This window comes from Cicer arietinum, chromosome 4 (genome assembly GCF_000331145.2).
Source record: "Cicer arietinum cultivar CDC Frontier isolate Library 1 chromosome 4, Cicar.CDCFrontier_v2.0, whole genome shotgun sequence".
Lineage (NCBI taxonomy): Eukaryota > Viridiplantae > Streptophyta > Magnoliopsida > Fabales > Fabaceae > Cicer > Cicer arietinum.
In genome coordinates, this window is record NC_021163.2 from 13,058,136 (window position 1) to 13,077,279 (window position 19,144).

Consider the following 19,144-nt stretch of genomic DNA (forward strand, 5'->3'; position numbering starts at 1 on the left):
CTAATGATTAAGAAAACAAAAAACATTAACAATACATAAAAATTGCATAAGTCAATAAAAAAGAACTAAACTAAGAGCTTAATCATAACAACCAAATTGATTATTCGACCGGTTAAATGCTAATAATAATGCGAGATCTACATTATTTAATGTCATCCATATAGAAAAATAAATATTTATTAATGTTTGCTTATATCAGCTATAGGTGATCTCTATACACCCGACCAATCAAATTACGTGTTGATAAGTCATTTATAAGTTGAGAGAGTGTTGAAATTTGTGATAACCTTCATAAATCTCTTACTAAAAAAAAAACTATCGACAAACAACCAACATCACACTCAGACGACGAATCATAAATACAAGAGATTCCTGTAAAAAAATTGTTGAAATTTATTAATAAATATAAAAAAATACAATGAGTTATTTGTGAACTTTTAATTTATATTTTATATAAATAAATTATAGTAATTATTTATATTATAAATTTAATATGTTATTTTTAAAAGTGTATTTTTCTCTCTATTGGTTTCCTTCACAAAATTTATACTAACTTCGCCGTTGTTTAAATTTTTATTTGTAATATATATATGGATGCATTAAAGAAAAAATTATACTAACGTGAGGGTATTTTTATTTTTATTTTTGAAAAAATAGATATATTAAAAAAAATCCAATTTAATGTGGTATAATATATAGTATTATAAGTTATATAATATATATATTTTTGATCTGTAGTTATATAATATTTATTATAGTAAAATAATACTAGATATTGTATACCATACACACACACACACTCTTAATTTTATAATGTTATATATAATATGTGAAGTATAATACTAGTATAATGTCAATAAGGTTATATATATCATGTAAAAAAACAAATATATAGTATTATATAATTTTTATATGTATATATAAACTTATATTTATAAAAGAATATATATAATATTTTATAATATGTTTTATGTCTCGTATAAAATTATATAATAAAATATTATATAAATTTTTTATTATGAACTTATCAAATAAAAACATGTTATTATCAAAGATGAAATAAATGAACCTAGTCATTAATTAAATAATAAAACATTAAAATTAAAAAAATCATATAATTTTTGTAAGTAGTTATATATATTACTTAAATTATTTTCAATTATAATTATTCACGTATAATACTATGATATTGATTTAATCATGTCATAGCTTATTAAAACATATATCTTGTTTGACATGTGGATACATAAATGAGATAGAAGTAGGAAATAAATATGAATATTTTTAAAAAAAGTTTGGGGAAATGAAAACTAGTTAATTTGTTAATGTGGGATAAGCATTCACTAACTGCTACTATCGCGCGTATTGACACGCACCTCACCCACCCTTCCCATCATCCAATGATTAGCTTTAGCCAGTGCCACGTACACAATACAACCCCACCTAATAATAGCATCAGGAAAAAACCCTCACTCGTGAACAGATTTGATTTGAGTTGTACGGTCACAAACCCATTTTTGATTGAAGTGGCATGTTTCAAATTACACGATTGAAATTTTTATTTTCTTAAATATGAATTTATCTAAAAATTTAGATTTTCTAATCTTGATATTAAGATGCGTGTGAGTGTGACTGTATCAACACTAGATCTAATTCATATTCTTCATCAACCCCCCTTTGGTCATGAATGAACCTGATGATTTGAAAGCCATGAACAGGGTAGATCCCTTTGGGCCCATTAGTCAACACGATAACGTGGTAGACTCCCATGTACTGAATCAATTCACAATCAACAGCAGGAAGTCGAGTGGGCCCATATATGACCAAAGCAAAACCATTGAATGAAATGAACCGTTACACTTACAGCTTAGGCTTACCAAAACAGAATTCTTACACAATTGAACTCTAAAATTGTTTATACTTTGAACTGACACCATTTTTTTTGTCTTTAATTTTTTTTTTTATATAAAAATGAAGTAACATCAATACATACCTGTAGTTACTGGTTAGTGTTTTTTTTATTTTTTTGCGAGAAGCAATTTTTCCTTGAAAAACTATCAACACTAGATGTAAATGCGAATAAATCTATTTGAAATTTAAAAGTTTGTTGAAGATTAATGATTTCTTTTAAACACATGTTAATGAGTCTAAAGATAAAATTATATGAAAAAAATAATTTTAAACTTTTAAAAAATTGAAGACATTTGAATATTTGTTTAACATAGAAGGCCAATGCAAGGGATGAAAAAATGATTGCAATTCAAATTCTTCTTCTTTGGTTCAAGTAACTATAGTTTGAACAGAAAAAAATATAGAAAGAAAAGGAAGTGGTGAATTAGTGTTACAAAATTTTGAATATAAAAGTTGTGTTTGAACTCGTTGCATTCTCCATGCGCAGAACTAAATTTATTTGTTTTAGTTTTGCGTAGATCATAAATAGGCATAATAGGTACATGACATCCCCGAGACTGCGCAAGCAAGAGAGAGAGAGAGAGAGAGAGAAGTTTAAAAGCAAAAGAGAGAGAAGCAGGGGAAAGGCTTTTACACGTGATAAAGAAAGAAGCAAAAGTGTTTTGCATGCGTGTATAACTTCATCATCATCATCTTCTCTTTCTCTTACTATATTCTTACTTAAATTAAACTCACTTACCCTCTTTCCTTTCCATTTCCTTTCTTTCAAAATTCTCCTATATCCTTCTAATACAGATACTTTGCAACCCATTTTTTTTGTCAACAAAGTGTTATTGGGTGAGTTCAAGTTTTGCTTTTTTCTCCATTCTCATGCTCATTTTGCTGTTTTCCTCAGTGTTTGTTCTATTGTCCTTGATTTTTTTTGTTTTCTTAAGGTTGTTTTTTCCCTTCAGTTTCATGACAGTACTGTATAATGCAGAGGTTTCCAATCTGTCTTCACAATCCATACTTTGTTCTATTTTTTTTTAAAGTGCTGTTGTTACATGGCTGTATCTTTTCGTCGTTTTGGTGATTTTTTCAGTTTTTTGATAAGAGACAAGCCTATAAGACATAATAAAGAACTTGTCTTGTCTTCTTGGTATTTCCATTTTCTGGGTTTCCCATCTCTCTAAATCTAATCACATTCTATTATTTATTAGTTATTCTCTTCTAGTACTGTTATTTATTAATTATTCTTTTCTAGTACTATTAATTTAGTTTTTTTTTTTTTTTTTTTTTTTTTTTTTTTTTTTTTTTTGTCTTTTGCTATTTGTGATATTTTGTTTTGCACAGCTAGTGTTTTGAGCTGCAAACTTGCATTGGGATTCATTTACTACTCCTATAGTCCTCCTATTTGCTTTTCAACTTTGATGTGAAAATTCACTCTTTATTGCTTACTCATTTCACTACCATAACTAGATTTTTTTTTTGGGATTTTCTTACTGAAATAAGAGTAAAAAGTTAGATTTCAGTTTTGCAAAAAAAATGGTAATACTTGTGTCGTTAAACAATGCCTGTTTTCGGTTTCATTCGTACCATTTTCACCCTTAACTTTATACATCAAATTATTGTGCCAACTTAATTACATATTTAATATTTTTTTCTGTATTTTATTATATATATAGCTGAAACAATTGGTACTAATTTTTTGGCAGAGATATAATAATCAAAAGCTAGAAAGAAGCAAAAGCTTTTCAGCAAACATGCCAGTGAGGCAAATGAAAGAAAGCTTAGAGCAACACATTGTGATCAAGCCCCATTTGCAGAATCCAATGAATACATCTAATAATTCACCAAATGCTTCTCAAAATTTCAAAGGTCCACCACAACAACCTTCCCTAGAAAATCATAGTCAAACTTCACCTCAACCAAGGAACAAAGGAAGAAGAAGGGGAAGAGGGGGTAGAAAATCTGATCAAGGTGACATTTTGATGAGACCAAGTTCAAGACCATGCACTACTACAAATGGAAATGTTGAAAATGGTTACATCTCTAGTGAAAAAGATGTTGGTTTTCCTACTTCAAGCAAGTCTTTGAGCTTTGCTCGTAGACCTGGATATGGACAAGTTGGGACAAAATGCATTGTCAAGGCTAACCATTTCTTTGCAGAGTTACCAGACAAGGACTTAAACCAATATGATGTAAGATATTTTCTTTAGTATTAATTTGTTTATTTATAACATCACTGAAAAAAGCAATTAAATTGGATTTTCTAAGTGAAATGGGCCCTCTATAACAGTATATGCATTTAATTTCATCCTGTGATTTTCCTCTTATAGGTTTTGCAGTCCTTTTTTAGTAGTACTATTTATGAGACTTAAATTTTGTCTGACTCTTTTGTTCCAATTGTTGCTTTTACTTCAATTTAATTTAATTCAATGTCATCATGTGTTGGTTTATATTGAAGGTTACTATTACTCCAGAAGTGTCTTCAAGAACAGTAAACAGGTCCATTATAGCTGAACTTGTGAGGTTGTATAAAGAGTCTGATTTAGGTACGAGGCTTCCAGCTTATGATGGCAGAAAAAGTCTGTACACTGCAGGGCAGTTACCCTTTTCCTGGAAAGAGTTTAAGATTAAGCTTGTGGATGAAGAGGATGGAATTAATTGCACCAAGTAAGGATTTATGACTTAAAATAATAACTTTAATAATTTCTGCACACTTTGTGAGACTACACTTTGAAATGCATTTATTGATAACTTGAAAAAGGTAGTGCCTTTTTAATAAAATGTTTACTATTTTTGTTGTTTTTTTTATCAGTGAGACATAACATAGCATTTGCCAAAAGAAAATAGGTTTTTGATATGTTTGATTAAGTTCTTCAATTTCAGCTGACACATTTTGGTCAATTTTTTTTTCAGAAGGGTAAAAGAGTACGTGGTGGTGATCAAGTTTGTTGCTAGGGCAAACTTGCATCATTTAGGCCAGTTTCTAGCTGGTAAGCGTGCTGACGCACCGCAGGAGGCGCTACAAATTCTTGATATTGTACTAAGAGAGCTATCAACTAAGAGGTAGTAGTAGTAGTATCATTCATGATGTATTGAGTGAAAGTATGAAGCTTAAGCTCTTTTTTATCTTACAAATACTTCATTTTCTAAAGGTATTGCTCCATTGGGAGGTCTTTCTTTTCACCTGATATAAGAAGACCACAACGGCTTGGAGAGGGATTGGAGTCATGGTGTGGATTTTACCAGAGCATAAGGCCTACTCAGATGGGCCTTTCCCTCAATATTGGTATATTAACATTATTATTACTTTTTTTTAACCCTCCGGTTATGAGGGGAAAGAGGCCATGGTAATCTGGAGTTCGGGTGGGAGACAAGTAAACCCTGACCGATGATTTTCCATCCGGTCTTATAATTAAAGTACAATTAACTCTTTAATTTCTCTTTGTTTTGTTTGTTAATGCATTTCACAGATATGGCATCAGCTGCATTTATTGAGCCTCTTCCAGTTGTTGAATTTGTTGGCCAGCTGCTAGGCAAAGATGTTCTTTCAAGGCCATTATCAGACGCAGATCGCATCAAGGTACATAGTGATATGGAGAAAGCTTTTGATGTTCATTTATTATGTTTTCAATTTTGACATTTTTACAGAACTACATTTTTTATGTCTAACAGATTAAAAAAGGTCTTAGAGGAGTTAAAGTTGAAGTGACACACAGAGGAAGTGTAAGAAGAAAATATCGTGTTTCAGGCTTGACTTCTCAACCAACAAGAGAACTTGTGTAAGTTGATTTTTCTTGCTAATCTCTTTTTAGAAAAATCTTAGTCATAAATAATTATTTTGCATTAGATCAAATTCTTAATGATGATTTATTTATTTATTTATAGGTTTCCTGTTGATGAGAATTCAACTATGAAGTCAGTAGTTGAATACTTCCAAGAGATGTATGGTTTCACTATTCAATATACTCACCTTCCTTGCCTTCAAGTAGGAAACCAAAAGAAGGCTAACTACTTACCTATGGAGGTTTGGAAAGTAACTTGTAATTGAAGTAACTATTCAATTTTCTCATAGTTTTTGTTTGTTTGTTTATTCTTGTGCGCTTCTTGTTCTTCAGGCCTGCAAAATTGTCGAAGGGCAACGTTATACGAAAAGATTAAATGAGAAGCAAATTACTTCTCTACTGAAAGTTACTTGTCAGAGACCTCGCGATCGTGAAAATGACATTTTACAGGTATTCAATAATGAATCCAAACTTCTCACCCCTCGCCCCTTTTGATTTTAGGATTATACATACTGATATCTGATTGTGCAGACTGTTCAACATAATGCTTATGATCAAGATCCTTATGCAAAGGAATTTGGAATTAACATCAGTGAGAAGCTAGCTTCTGTTGAAGCAAGAATTCTTCCTGCTCCTTGGGTAATAATGTGCTTCTTCTTCTAAAGATTTGGTGTGTCATATAGTGAAAATATAATCTTTTTTTTTCCCTATTGCTATTCATTTATTTAAATCACTTTTAACTGCAGCTTAAATATCATGAAAGTGGCAAAGAAAAGAACTGTTTACCCCATGTTGGTCAGTGGAACATGATGAATAAGGTATTGTATTGTATATATAAAATAACTTTAATTCTTGTTTGTCCTAGTTATTTTCTATCATAGCTTGTATTACTGATATCTACTACATCTACGAATTCTTGAATGACACAGAAAATGATTAATGGAATGACTGTTAACCGGTGGGCGTGCATAAATTTCTCGCGGAGTGTGCAAGATAGTGTCGCACGGACTTTTTGTAACGACCTTGCTCAAATGTGTCAAGTATCTGGCATGGTAGTTTTCTATGTTTTGTCTGCGTTATAAGTTCAGAAAGAAAATATCTGATATCTAATATCATGTGTTTTTTTATGTAGGAATTTAATCTGGAGCCTGTTATCCCTATCTACAATGCAAAGCCTGAGCAAGTGGAGAAAGCTTTGAAGCATGTTTACCATGTGTCAACAAACAAAACTAAAGGAAAGGAGTTGGAGCTCTTGTTAGCAATATTGCCAGACAATAATGGTTCTCTCTATGGTAAGCCACATAAGTTGATAATAATAACTCTAAAAGATTGTCAATAATTTGATTTCTATTTATTTGAGTAGACAGAACATGCAAGAGTTATGGCGTGAATTAAAAATGCAGAGTTTTCAATGAAACATCCTTTACTTTTTCAGGTGATCTCAAGCGTATTTGTGAAACTGACCTTGGTTTAATTTCACAATGCTGTCTAACAAAGCATGTCTTCAAAATAACTAAACAGTATTTGGCTAATGTGTCGCTGAAGATCAATGTTAAGGTTCGTTTGCTCTCAATCACATGAAAATGCATACATTCCTTAAATCATTGTTTAAAGTCTACTAGATTTCTTCATTATTCCATTATTCACTTACGTACTTCTTGGTGCAGATGGGAGGTAGAAACACCGTTCTTCTTGATGCGGTATGCTACAGAATACCATTGGTTAGTGACATACCAACCATAATTTTTGGAGCAGATGTTACACATCCTGAAAATGGAGAAGACTCTAGTCCCTCAATAGCAGCTGTATTTATCTAATCTTTTTATCTCGACTTTTAATAGCATTGCAATGGTTATTGAGGATTTTTCACAACTGATACATGATTTCTAATCTATAGGTAGTAGCTTCTCAAGATTGGCCTGAAGTGACAAAATATGCTGGTTTAGTTTGTGCTCAAGCTCATAGACAGGAACTTATACAGGATTTATATAAAACATGGCATGATCCTGTTCGTGGCACAGTTAGTGGAGGCATGATAAGGTAATAGACTAATAGTAATATTAATCGCACTTTGCTAAGTTTGAATGTTGTTATAAGTTGGTTTATCTAATTGATTCTTTTGTATTAGATCTCAGTGTTTCATATTTATGTATCTGTTTTTCTTGTGCAGAGATTTATTGATTTCCTTTAGAAAGGCGACGGGACAAAAGCCGTTACGAATTATATTTTACAGGTCGGTATGTTTAACTCATGATGCAATATCTGATAATCCATATTGATAAAAGTGTTATTAGTTATTGTTGTATTAACAAAGAAACTTATACAGGGATGGTGTAAGTGAAGGACAATTTTACCAAGTTTTACTTTATGAGTTGGATGCAATTCGAAAGGTCAATGTCAATTGCTTTCTCTTATCATATATTATATTCTTTTCATAACAAAAATATGTTCTGATTAAGCATTAATATCTTTGCAGGCATGTGCTTCCTTGGAACCAAACTATCAGCCACCAGTAACTTTCATAGTCGTTCAAAAACGTCATCATACTCGGTTATTTCCAAATAACCATCGGGACAGAAGCAGTACAGATAAGAGTGGAAATATATTACCTGGTAAGTTCAACATTCTTAAAGTTCATATATACACAAATTAGTTTCTGCATCATTGTTCATTTTTAAAAATTATCGTCGAATAAGCTTGAAATTTTTCTGAATATAAATTTTTCTTTCAGGGACGGTTGTCGATTCTAAAATTTGCCATCCGACAGAATTTGATTTTTATCTCTGCAGTCATGCTGGCATCCAGGTAGAAAGATTATTTAATATCTGAGTTGATGTTTATAGCTCTTAAAAGTTTGTCAAGATAATGAAGTTGTTTAATTTTAATATATGGTGGGGCAAAAAATGAACACAAATCTGAACTTGGTACTTTCCTTATGCAGGGTACTAGTCGGCCGGCACATTATCATGTTCTATGGGATGAAAACAATTTCACAGCTGATGGAATTCAATCTCTGACAAACAATCTTTGTTATACATATGCAAGGTGCACACGATCTGTATCGGTTGGTAAGCCTATTTTTCATTAAAGAGCAATTTCTTTCTTTCTTTCAGTTTTGCTCCTAGAAATGATGCTCGAAGCCTAAGTTTCAACATGTTTTAAGACAGTACAAAACTTAAGTGGCTACAAAATTTCTTCTTTTTGTGCAGTTCCTCCAGCATATTATGCACACTTAGCAGCGTTTCGAGCCCGTTTTTATATGGAACCAGATATGCAAGAGAATGGATCTAATGGTGATGGTAATTCAAGTCATAGTTCCAAGGGAACACGAACAACTGGAGAATGTGGTGTGAAGCCATTACCAGCCTTGAAAGATAATGTGAAGAGAGTGATGTTTTACTGTTAGACTGATTTAGATGTAGTCAAAGTTGGCATTGTAAAGAGTATTATGTGTCAATCTTCATTGTAGGAAATTTTGCTCATCTTTGTAAGGAGGGGAAGTTTTTCTAATTAGTCTTTAACATAAACATTGAGCCAACAATCATGTTTTTCTTGCACCATAGCTGAAGGAAAGTGAGTCATTTCCGTGTAACATTTCATTTTCATTTCTCTATGTAAATAAACAACCAAAAATATGACTAGATAATTTAATTCGCAAACCATCAATGTTCTTAGTTATTTGATTTTTTTTTGCTCAAGTAAGTTGAGACCAATAAATGGTCATCATTCCAATCCTAACGTGTAAATTGTGAAATTAATAAAATTAAAACGAACGTGGTTGGTGTCTTAGCAAACAATAAAGTACAGTGATGAAATTAGCATCGCATGTTAATTAAAAACTTTAGGCAAATGAGAATCGAGAATGCAAGGGGAGAAACGAGAAAATCTTGGCATCAATAAATCCCCACATCGACTAAAACCCAAAATATGCTAATATTTATAAACTTCTGACACAGTTGTCTGTTCGCCGAGTTGGGTAGCTCCAACTTGTAACTCAAGTGAGGGCATCAAGGTGGTGGGACATGGTTCAGGTTTCACTTGGTTGGACTGATTCTGCAATTGTTGGCCCGCCCACTCCAAGCTGAGAGTTGATCAATGGGGCCTGGTCGAAGGTCCGAGTCTCCTTGGTCCTAGACGGAAGTGTACTGCGTGAGGCTGGTTTAACAGAGCAGCGAATATCTTCGGCTCTTGACAGTGGAGGGATAACGGGCCGCTGCATTTCCAGCCCAATATGCCTAGTGAGCCTTGCTAACTGAACCACCACTTTTTACTTTTGACAGTCGTCTTTAGATTCCTTATAAATTATGATATTCGAAGGGTCCTAACACCATCCATTATATACATTCAAAATTAGGAATATAGTTAACGTTAGTTGGTCAGCCTTAGTGTAAATTGGCATCCCTAGTTAACGTTACTTGGTCAGCCTAGTGTAAATTGGTATCCCTATTACTAACACCTATGTAGTTTTTAAACAGGCATAACAACTAGTGATATACATGAGTTCATTCAATTATTCTCAAAGCTTGAGTTGCTGAACTGAAGTTTTAGTATTCCAAAATGTTTTCTATATCTTAAAATTAAATATAAAGATTGCATTTTAATATATATCATTACTCCAATAATTTGGAAATTTTAGTCTATTTTGTAAGCATAAGTTGGTTCAAACATTACCATATATCCTCACACCCAACTTTAGTTAAAAATTTGAGTAAATGTTAAACTAAATAATTTAGTGAAAAAATTTCAATCAATTAAGAGAGATATTGAAATGCTTGCGCCTCATAAGTATTTTTCTTATTCTTGCAGAAACAATTCTCTAAACTACTGGTGAAGGTACCTAGTGATTATGGTTCATTGACAACGTTCAATTTTGGGGATATGCTTCTACAATTATTTTATTGTTTCTTGATATTGATGATAGGACTTTATATTTTCATTATGACTAACTAACACTTTAACACACTACTTTGAGGTATGCGTTTGCTATTTGCATTTGAAACGAAATTCTTTGACCGATTTCTGTAGCATCTTGCATCCGGTTCTTTGAAGTCATGTCTGCCACAAGTGAATCACTTGCAGCACTTCAAAAACTGAGAGTGGGCAATTTTGATTCCTCTGAACCTAAGACACCTGCCACATATCCTTCCCAAAGAATACTAGGTGTTTATGATAGTCTAACTTCACTTCCATCACAATTATTGTACAAGCCAAAGCATCTTGTGTAGCTCTTACTCTCTTAAACAAGAGTGTTAGTTTGGTATATACAACATCCATGTGATATTTCATACTTCAAAACTTGTTGTACATATCAAATATTCATCGTTATTGTTTCAAAATTGTACTTGAGATTCATTCATTTCGGACTCACTAGTGTTGGAAATGATCACAAGAGTAGACCCAATACACAACTACATCGAGATATATAATTAAATTCAATGAGGACTTCTATTTAATTATCTTGAGTGAATGAATACAACACATTGCTGCACTTATATAGTGCTTTATTTACTAAACATAATTAGTTCACACTCACTAACTATAATAGAAAAACAGTTAGTAAACCAACTAACTAATTAAAAATACTGGATTAATCACAACATCCAAACTAGTTTTTCTTCAAAATTGTTACTCCCAATTCAGCTCAGTTTCTCAAATCTCTTAATCTTGACTGCCTTAGTAAGTACATCCGCGACTTATACTTAAGTTGGACAATGAATCACCTCTAATTTTTCTCTTTTAATTTTATCACGAAGGAAATGAAATATGGAATAATATATTTACTTCTAGCATTAGAAACAAAATTCTTAGCTAAATAACTGATTTTCAGTTGCATAAGCTTTTTTACATCAATCTTAATCTCCTTTAGAACTAAATCTAACCACACTGCTTGTCATGATGTATATGATTCTTCTATGTATTCAGCTCCACATAATGATAAGGCTACTACAGATTGTTTCTTTGTGCACCAACAATGATGCTTCTTCTATCTGCGCTATCCTCGCACCAGTCTACATCTGAATATCCCATAACAAGTTAGTCTGCTTTCAGCCAGTTGGGAACAACAAGCCATTCCTCAAAGTTCCTTTGATATATGTCACGACCCGTTAATAGTACATATCTTATTTGTCCAAAAAAATAACACAAATCTATCTATTGAAACAACCCCCAACCTTTTCGATTGAAACATCATCTATTTATGTGCCACCTATTCAAATTTATTCCACATCATAAAAAATACGATGTGTCGCTATCTAGGATCATTCATTTTTTCTATTTTCTATTCCTTCATTGTAATATCTTATCTTTCATCTCTCAACGGATATCTCCAAATTGATTCCTTTTTCAGTTACTTAACTCATCAATGCATGTAATTATTTCTTGTGACTATCTTATTCATTTTTTATGTTACTAAACTTCTTTGTCTTCTAAACTTAAATCTACCTACCAATTAGCATTTAAGTCACTCATCCAAATACTCACTCGCCTTTCCTCAACCAATTTGTTAATGTCAATCTATAATCAATGCATTCATTTTTATTTCTCAATCAATTTGTAACATAAATTTTAAATAATCAATTCATTCATCCTATTTAGAGTTTCCTAATACTAGAAATCGATTACCTATCACAGAACAACACTCAACAATAGTACTAGATTGTTATTTATTGTAAACATAATATTTTTAGCAATGGCCACAATTTGCATTGTCAGTTTACCACACAAGTTATTGCATCAATCTTATATACAATCACATGTACCGTTTAGAAAAGATTGTCTTTAAGATTCTTTGTAATTTATTGCAAGGAATCAAATTTGTCAGTTTAGATTTGCGATTTTCTTACTTATTTCTAAGTCTGTTCAATCACATTTATACTCTTCAAAGTCTAATTCTCTACACAATTTTTAATTTTCTACATATAATCTAAATTGTTATTTTGTTCTTTTTCTCATATCGATGTGTTTTTCTATTTGATATTACATAATCATTTATTGTTTCGTTTAAATTGAAGAAGTAAAATCGGTGTTCTCTTCCATTGTCAAAAAGATCAACAATGTTGAGATCTTGGTAACGTTATTTCATTTTTGAATGAGTTAGTATTATGATTTGATTGTGCTCATGTATTTCATGTCAGATAAGTCTATATATTTTTTATATGACTAAATTGTATTGATTAACTATTGTGTGAACGTGGAGGTGGTTTAAGTAACCGGAAAAAATAGTGTATTCAATATCCAAATGATTGTCACTAGAAGTAGATGTTAGTCATAATCACAAAGATATGTTTATTAGACCATAAATGCTAGAGGGTATTACTCTAATAGAGAAAAAAAAATCTATATTTATATTTTTTACTATGTTAAACGTAAGTTGGTTGGTGAATTAAGAGAGAACGAAAGAAATTTAGTCAAATTAATGACACTAAAATAACTTTACTGATTTATTTTTATGGATTTAAATTGTAATTCCATTTAATTTTGTATATTTTAGTACAATGAGTTGAAACTTAAAACTTCTATAATATTATTAAATACTACTATATAGTAATGCAAATAAGATTTGCGCAATTTATACTATCATAGACACCTTATTTGTGATTAAAAAATATATTTTATTGTCATTTGCATATTTGTAATTAATTTTCACAATTTTGATATCCTACTAAAATACATTGATAAATAATTAATTCTTTCATTAAATCTTAGTTCTACAATATCCAAAAAAAAATTATATATATCCGAACTTAACCTATAACATGCTTGTATTTTACGGCATATCAATTTTAGAAGATGATTTTTTTATTCAAAATTAACACTTTTTAACTCTGGACACAACTTAAGAGAAATAATTAGATTAATTTCATGGTTAAACTCACAAGTTCATGTTACATCTAGTGTTATATTATTTTACTCGATAATTATGGATACATATTACTTCGGCTCGATGTCACAAATGATAGTTAATTTTTTTTTAAATTTAAATATTTGATTTGTCGCTATAAGTTTGCGTCTTTTTCATTTTTGTCTTTGTAAGTCTTTTTTTTTTTTTCAATTTAAAACATGTAAGTTCAATTTAATTTTAAATTTGTGACAAACTAATGACTGACGTGACATATCAATATTAAATAATTAAAAAATGAAATTAAATTAATTTTAAAAGAAATAGGTTTAATCATAGTTTTAGTCATTTTATTTTTACTAATTCACGAAATTGATCATTTTATTTTAAAAGTCGAGAATTTTAGTTCCTTTATGTAATTTTTTAACTAAGAGTATATTTAGTTGGAGGAGAGGGGATGAAAAATTGTTAAGTTCTTGTGTTTGGTTCAAATTTTAGATTAAGAGAGAAACAAAAATTCCTTATTAAATTGATTTTGATATCCCTTGGGAAAATTTGGAGAGGAAAAGAAGGAATGTGCTCAATATAACTATAAAATAATTTAAAATTTCTCTCTTCACCTTGAACTAAATACAAAAACATTAAAATTCTTTCCCTCACCTATGTAGAACCAAAGAGATCTATATTTCCCTTCCTTTCCCTCCTCTCCATTGAAATTCCTCTCTTTCCTTCATATCTGCCAAACCAAACATACCATAAGCAATAATTTGTAATTTCTACACAAAATAAATCATTTGTAATTTCTCTCTCTCTCCATCTTATTATTTTTCTTTCTCACCTGCTCACACAAGACGTTTACACAAATTAATTTTTTCATCTACATTTTAGAAAATCACATATTTATACCGATTAATTGATTTTAACCATCGATTTAAAATAGATTGATTCTTGATTCACGTTACAACTACACCAAATCACCTTTAATATACTATTAAAATATACTTAAATGCACTTTTGATTATCTATTTTGTCCAAATTTTTTGATCATGTATTAACAAATTCTTAGTAGTTTTTTGGTCTCCCACAATTTTTGATAACATAACACTCTCGTTAATGACATGACAATTATATATCATTTGTGAGTTAAATAAAATATTTTTTTATGTCATTATTGTTGTAATTAATTTTATTTATATATTAAAATAAAATAAATAAAATTTAAAATATTTAAAATGAAATATTTTATTTAAATATTATAAGTTTTAATTTTGATATTAATTTTAAATAGTTTAATTAATAGATAAAATAAAATAAAAATTATTTTTTAAATTTTAATGTAGAAATAAAATAAATATTAAATGATATTAAAAATGTAGTAAATTTAAATAATTAAAAACTAAATATTTATATACCTATTTTTAAAATTTAAAATATTAAAAAAAATTAAACATTGTAAAATGAAATATTTTAATATATAAGTAAAATAAATATATTTTTAATATATAAATAAAATTAATTATAAAAGTAATAAAAAATATTTTATGTAATTAACAAATATCATATAATTAATGAGAATGTCGTTAAAGACCAAAACATTAATTTTAAAAATTAAACTATAAAAAATTAATTTTAAATAAAATAAAAATACATTTAACGCATTAATCGGTGAAAATCAACGAACACATCATATTTAGTGCATTAATTGGTGAAAATCAATAAACACATCACACTTAGTACGTTTGAATGCAAATCTAAGAAGTTCTCAATAAACAACTAAAATCCAATATGAATTACGATAATCGGGTAATGAGCCAAGTGCTGCTCAACCTACTCCTTAACAACCAAATTTAAAACAATGGGAGTGAATTAGAAAATAAATTAATAAAAATGGAAGCGAATGAAAAGCGCGGGAACGCTAACCGTTTTGCATAGTCCTTCACCCCTGAACTAACGTCCTAGCGAACTTCTCATTTCCCGCTCTATATATATACACACACTCATTCCTTCACTACTTCAAATCTAATTCGTAATTCAAAAATCTCTCTCTCCCTCTTTCTCTTTCTCGCTCATTCCAAGTGCATTCAAATTTTCCCTCGACAACAACACGATGCTTGCAAGTCTCAAGTTAGTCACAGAAACTAGATCCATTTCTGCGCCATTTCATAATTCCAATTCTGCTTACAATTTGATCAACTAATGACTTCTCTGTTTCCGTTTGTTTTTTTTTCCCCAGATCTGAAGAGTCGAGCGTCCCGTTGCAGGTCGTCGAAAGAGATGATATGGATGAAGAAGATGACCTCTTCGAAGCTATCGACAAACGTATTCTCTTTCAACTCTGTTTTCCTATTTGTGATTCCTTTTTCTAGATCAACGTACAAATAACCGATCTCTGATTTATTTTCTAATTTCAAATCTCTCTAATGTATTCATTCTGTACTGTTTTTTCTTTCAATTTTATCTGCTATTCACTAAGAATTTCCGTTAGATTCACTTTTCAACCTAACAAATCAATTAAAATTGTATAATCATCATCCTCAATGGTATTTATTTTCCTTCTCTTCGTTTTTCTGAAAATTTTGGCTAGTTAACTTATACAGTTTCGTTAAACAATTATATCTAGTTTTAAAAGCACAATTGTATACTAGTTTGATTATTGCTTAAACGTTTTGTCTCCGATTCACAAGAATATGAATCTTCGCAGTGATTTCTCAAGGCATTAATGCCGGAGATGTGAAGAAGCTTCAGGATGCAGGGATATTTACCTGCAATGGATTGATGATGCACACAAAGAAGGTTTAGTTTAACTTTAAACACGTCTGCACTTCAACAACTTGAATAATATTGTTATTAAATTTTCGGCAGAACTTAACTGGAATCAAGGGTCTATCTGAAGCCAAGGTTGATAAGATCTGTGAAGCTGCTGAAAAGCTTGTGGTTAGTGATTGTAATATCTGAAATATAAGTTTCTTCAAAAAATTATTTCAACTCTTTCTAATTCGACCTTTCTATTTTGATCTCGTCGTTCTGATGCAGAATTCTGGTTATATTACTGGAAGTGATGCACTGCTCAAAGTACGTTGTTTACTTTGCTTGGATTATTTTGAATTATGAATTCGATTTCAATCTGTATATCTTAAACATTATAGGAATTTTGGTGATCTTCCTAAAGCTTAAGTATATATTAATTACCTGTATTTAAATTAAGTATAATTTGTCACTGGAAGTGATGCACTGCTCAAGGTACTTTGTTTACTTTGCTTGGATTTTTTTGAATTATGGATTGGATTCAATTTCGATCTACATATCCTTAAAATTATAGAAATTTTGTCGATCTTCCTAAAGCGTAAGTACATCATAATTACTCATTTACTTGTATTTAAATTAAGCATTTATTTGTACTATGTTTTACCGCAGAGAAAGTCTGTGGTGCGAATTACAACTGGAAGCCAAGCGCTTGATGAATTGCTAGGAGGTGGCTTTTAAATGAGAATATATTTTTTTATAGTCTTGTGTTTTTCTACTTATATGACTCTTAATTTTTAATCCTATTTGTTCAAAACTAATTTCTTTCTGATTTTCTTTTTTAACGTTTGGAAAAGGTGGGATCGAGACACTGTCAATTACAGAAGCATTTGGAGAATTCAGGTAAGAATACAACATATATCTGGTTTGAATCCTATTTGTATACAGTTTCAGAAGAACTTCATTCTAACAATAGGACTTTATGTTTTCAGATCAGGAAAAACACAACTTGCTCATACTCTCTGTGTTTCCACTCAGGTTTACTTTTATCATGTATCCTTGATAATGCCTTATTAAGTATCAGTTATTACTAATATGTATGAGTATTTGAACCTGTCCTTTCAAATTATCTTCTGCTCTATGTCAGTGTTTTTCTAAAGCACATATTGTTTGCATTCATAGCTTCTCAAATACCTAATTTTTTATGCGTACAATACTAGCCTTATCTTCACGCACATTGAAATATTTGTTGTATAATGCTACTGATCCCAACAGCTGCCAACTAATATGCATGGAGGCAATGGAAAAGTTGCTTACATTGACACTGAAGGAACTTTGTATGCTTTTTACTTCACATTTAAAAAACTATTATGAACTTCTAGTACTCACTACGAGTCGATAACTTATGATTGTCTTTTCAATTGATTTTCACTTACTGAAGTTTTATGTTCATTCGCAAATACTTGTAGCCGACCTGACAGAATTGTTGCCATAGCTGAGAGATTTGGAATGGATCCAGGGGCTGTACTGGACAATGTAAGTTTCCTTTGTTTCATATATGTATCATAATTGGGTCCTGATAGTAACATTTTGGTGCCGACTTCTAAGCAATTGCTGTTTGTGACTGCACAAGATTATCTATGCTCGTGCCTACACTTACGAGCATCAGTATAACCTCCTCCTTGGTTTGGCTGCTAAAATGTCCGAAGAACCATTCAGACTTCTGGTGAGATGTTACTAATGGAGGAGAACAGAATTATCTTCCACTGCAAATTTGCTATATCATGGGATTAGGAGAGTTGACAGAAAATATTTTTTGGCAGATAGTGGATTCAGTGATTGCTCTGTTTCGGGTGGACTTCACCGGAAGAGGAGAGCTTGCTGAGCGCCAGGTCATTGATTGAGTGTATCATTTACATGCACTGACGGATTTTTAATTGCTTTATGTCATCTTTTGCTGAAATGAACAAGATTTTGCAGCAAAAATTGGCACAGATGCTTTCTCGATTAATAAAAATAGCTGAGGAATTCAATGTTGCAGTTTATATGACAAATCAAGGTAAGTACTGCTCTAGAGTATGAAATTTTTTCGCAGTTAACTTTTCACTTCCAAGTCCCAACTGATTAGAATCTTAACACATTTGTTTATAGCATTAATATTGAGTTTTGGTTGCAGTCATAGCTGATCCAGGAGGTGGTATGTTTGTTACTGATCCGAAGAAACCAGCAGGAGGGCATGTGCTAGCTCATGCAGCCACAATAAGGCTGATGTTTAGGAAAGGGAAAGGTGAACAGCGTGTTTGCAAAGTGTTTGATGCCCCAAACCTGCCAGAGGCTGAAGCAATATCCTTTACCAGACTTAGCAGCCTTAAAATAATCTATTCATTTAACTAAAAATGTCTTTAGATAACTAAAAGTTTGTGGTTTATAACCTTATAATCTACCCCAAATCAGTAGTTAAGAAATAGTGGTTGTTAAAAACAACGTCAAATTACTTTCAGATAATAAATAACAAAATGCCCAAAATTTATTATCGTGTAAGTTACCACTATTGTCTGCATGTTTTTTCTTGACAGAGTTACGTATTCCAGATAACACCAGGGGGAATTGCTGATGCAAAGGACTGACGCAGCTGCTTCAGACTTTTGAAGCTATTCCACAACAGAGACTAAATAATTTTAGTAACCTTAATCTTGATATTTGCTTATAATTTGTATTAAAAGTGTTGCTTCTTGATCGCTTAGTATTCCAAAGATCTCATGTAAGCACCTTTTATATATGTTTTCTTTATAGTAAGCAGCTGATATTTGGCAATTACAATGTAACTAAACATTTCAAAATCTTACTGTCAGTGACTTTCTTGGGATAGCCAGTTTCTCCATCA

At 30.9% G+C, this 19,144-nt stretch overlaps 2 protein-coding genes across 2 annotated transcripts; both read left to right on the forward strand.

Annotated features, from left to right (window-relative positions):
• Positions 1 to 2,470: 2,470 nt before the first annotated feature.
• Positions 2,471 to 9,343, forward strand: LOC101498267 (protein argonaute 10-like). The gene is made up of 22 exons (XM_004496603.3): positions 2,471 to 2,748; positions 3,606 to 4,091; positions 4,358 to 4,566; positions 4,813 to 4,962; positions 5,052 to 5,185; positions 5,370 to 5,479; positions 5,572 to 5,678; positions 5,785 to 5,923; positions 6,015 to 6,131; positions 6,213 to 6,320; positions 6,428 to 6,499; positions 6,611 to 6,733; positions 6,814 to 6,973; positions 7,117 to 7,238; positions 7,349 to 7,486; positions 7,579 to 7,721; positions 7,852 to 7,914; positions 8,008 to 8,071; positions 8,158 to 8,293; positions 8,413 to 8,486; positions 8,623 to 8,749; positions 8,891 to 9,343. The coding sequence occupies exons 2-22, from the start codon at positions 3,654 to 3,656 to the stop codon at positions 9,085 to 9,087; spliced, it is 2,931 nt and encodes a 976-aa protein (XP_004496660.1). The 5' UTR covers positions 2,471 to 2,748; positions 3,606 to 3,653; the 3' UTR covers positions 9,088 to 9,343.
• A 6,048-nt stretch (positions 9,344 to 15,391) lies between these two features.
• LOC101498602 (meiotic recombination protein DMC1 homolog) lies at positions 15,392 to 19,124 on the forward strand. The gene is made up of 15 exons (XM_004496604.4): positions 15,392 to 15,642; positions 15,752 to 15,837; positions 16,220 to 16,311; positions 16,381 to 16,452; positions 16,552 to 16,590; positions 16,933 to 16,990; positions 17,118 to 17,163; positions 17,253 to 17,298; positions 17,536 to 17,597; positions 17,730 to 17,796; positions 17,894 to 17,986; positions 18,084 to 18,152; positions 18,241 to 18,319; positions 18,437 to 18,603; positions 18,843 to 19,124. The coding sequence occupies exons 1-15, from the start codon at positions 15,626 to 15,628 to the stop codon at positions 18,885 to 18,887; spliced, it is 1,038 nt and encodes a 345-aa protein (XP_004496661.1). The 5' UTR covers positions 15,392 to 15,625; the 3' UTR covers positions 18,888 to 19,124.
• The last annotated feature ends 20 nt before the right edge of the window (positions 19,125 to 19,144 follow it).

Coding starts and splice junctions, on each gene's coding strand:
- LOC101498602 (XM_004496604.4), top strand. Junction 16,453..16,551: donor AAGCTGCTGAAAAGCTTGTG/GTTAGTGATTGT, acceptor GTTCTGATGCAG/AATTCTGGTTATATTACTGG. Junction 17,164..17,252: donor GAAGCATTTGGAGAATTCAG/GTAAGAATACAA, acceptor TTATGTTTTCAG/ATCAGGAAAAACACAACTTG.
- LOC101498267 (XM_004496603.3), top strand. CDS start 3,654: ATGCCAGTGAGGCAAATGAAAGAAAGCTTAGAGCAACACATTGTGATC. Junction 6,500..6,610: donor AGTGGAACATGATGAATAAG/GTATTGTATTGT, acceptor TGAATGACACAG/AAAATGATTAATGGAATGAC. Junction 7,722..7,851: donor GTTAGTGGAGGCATGATAAG/GTAATAGACTAA, acceptor TTTCTTGTGCAG/AGATTTATTGATTTCCTTTA.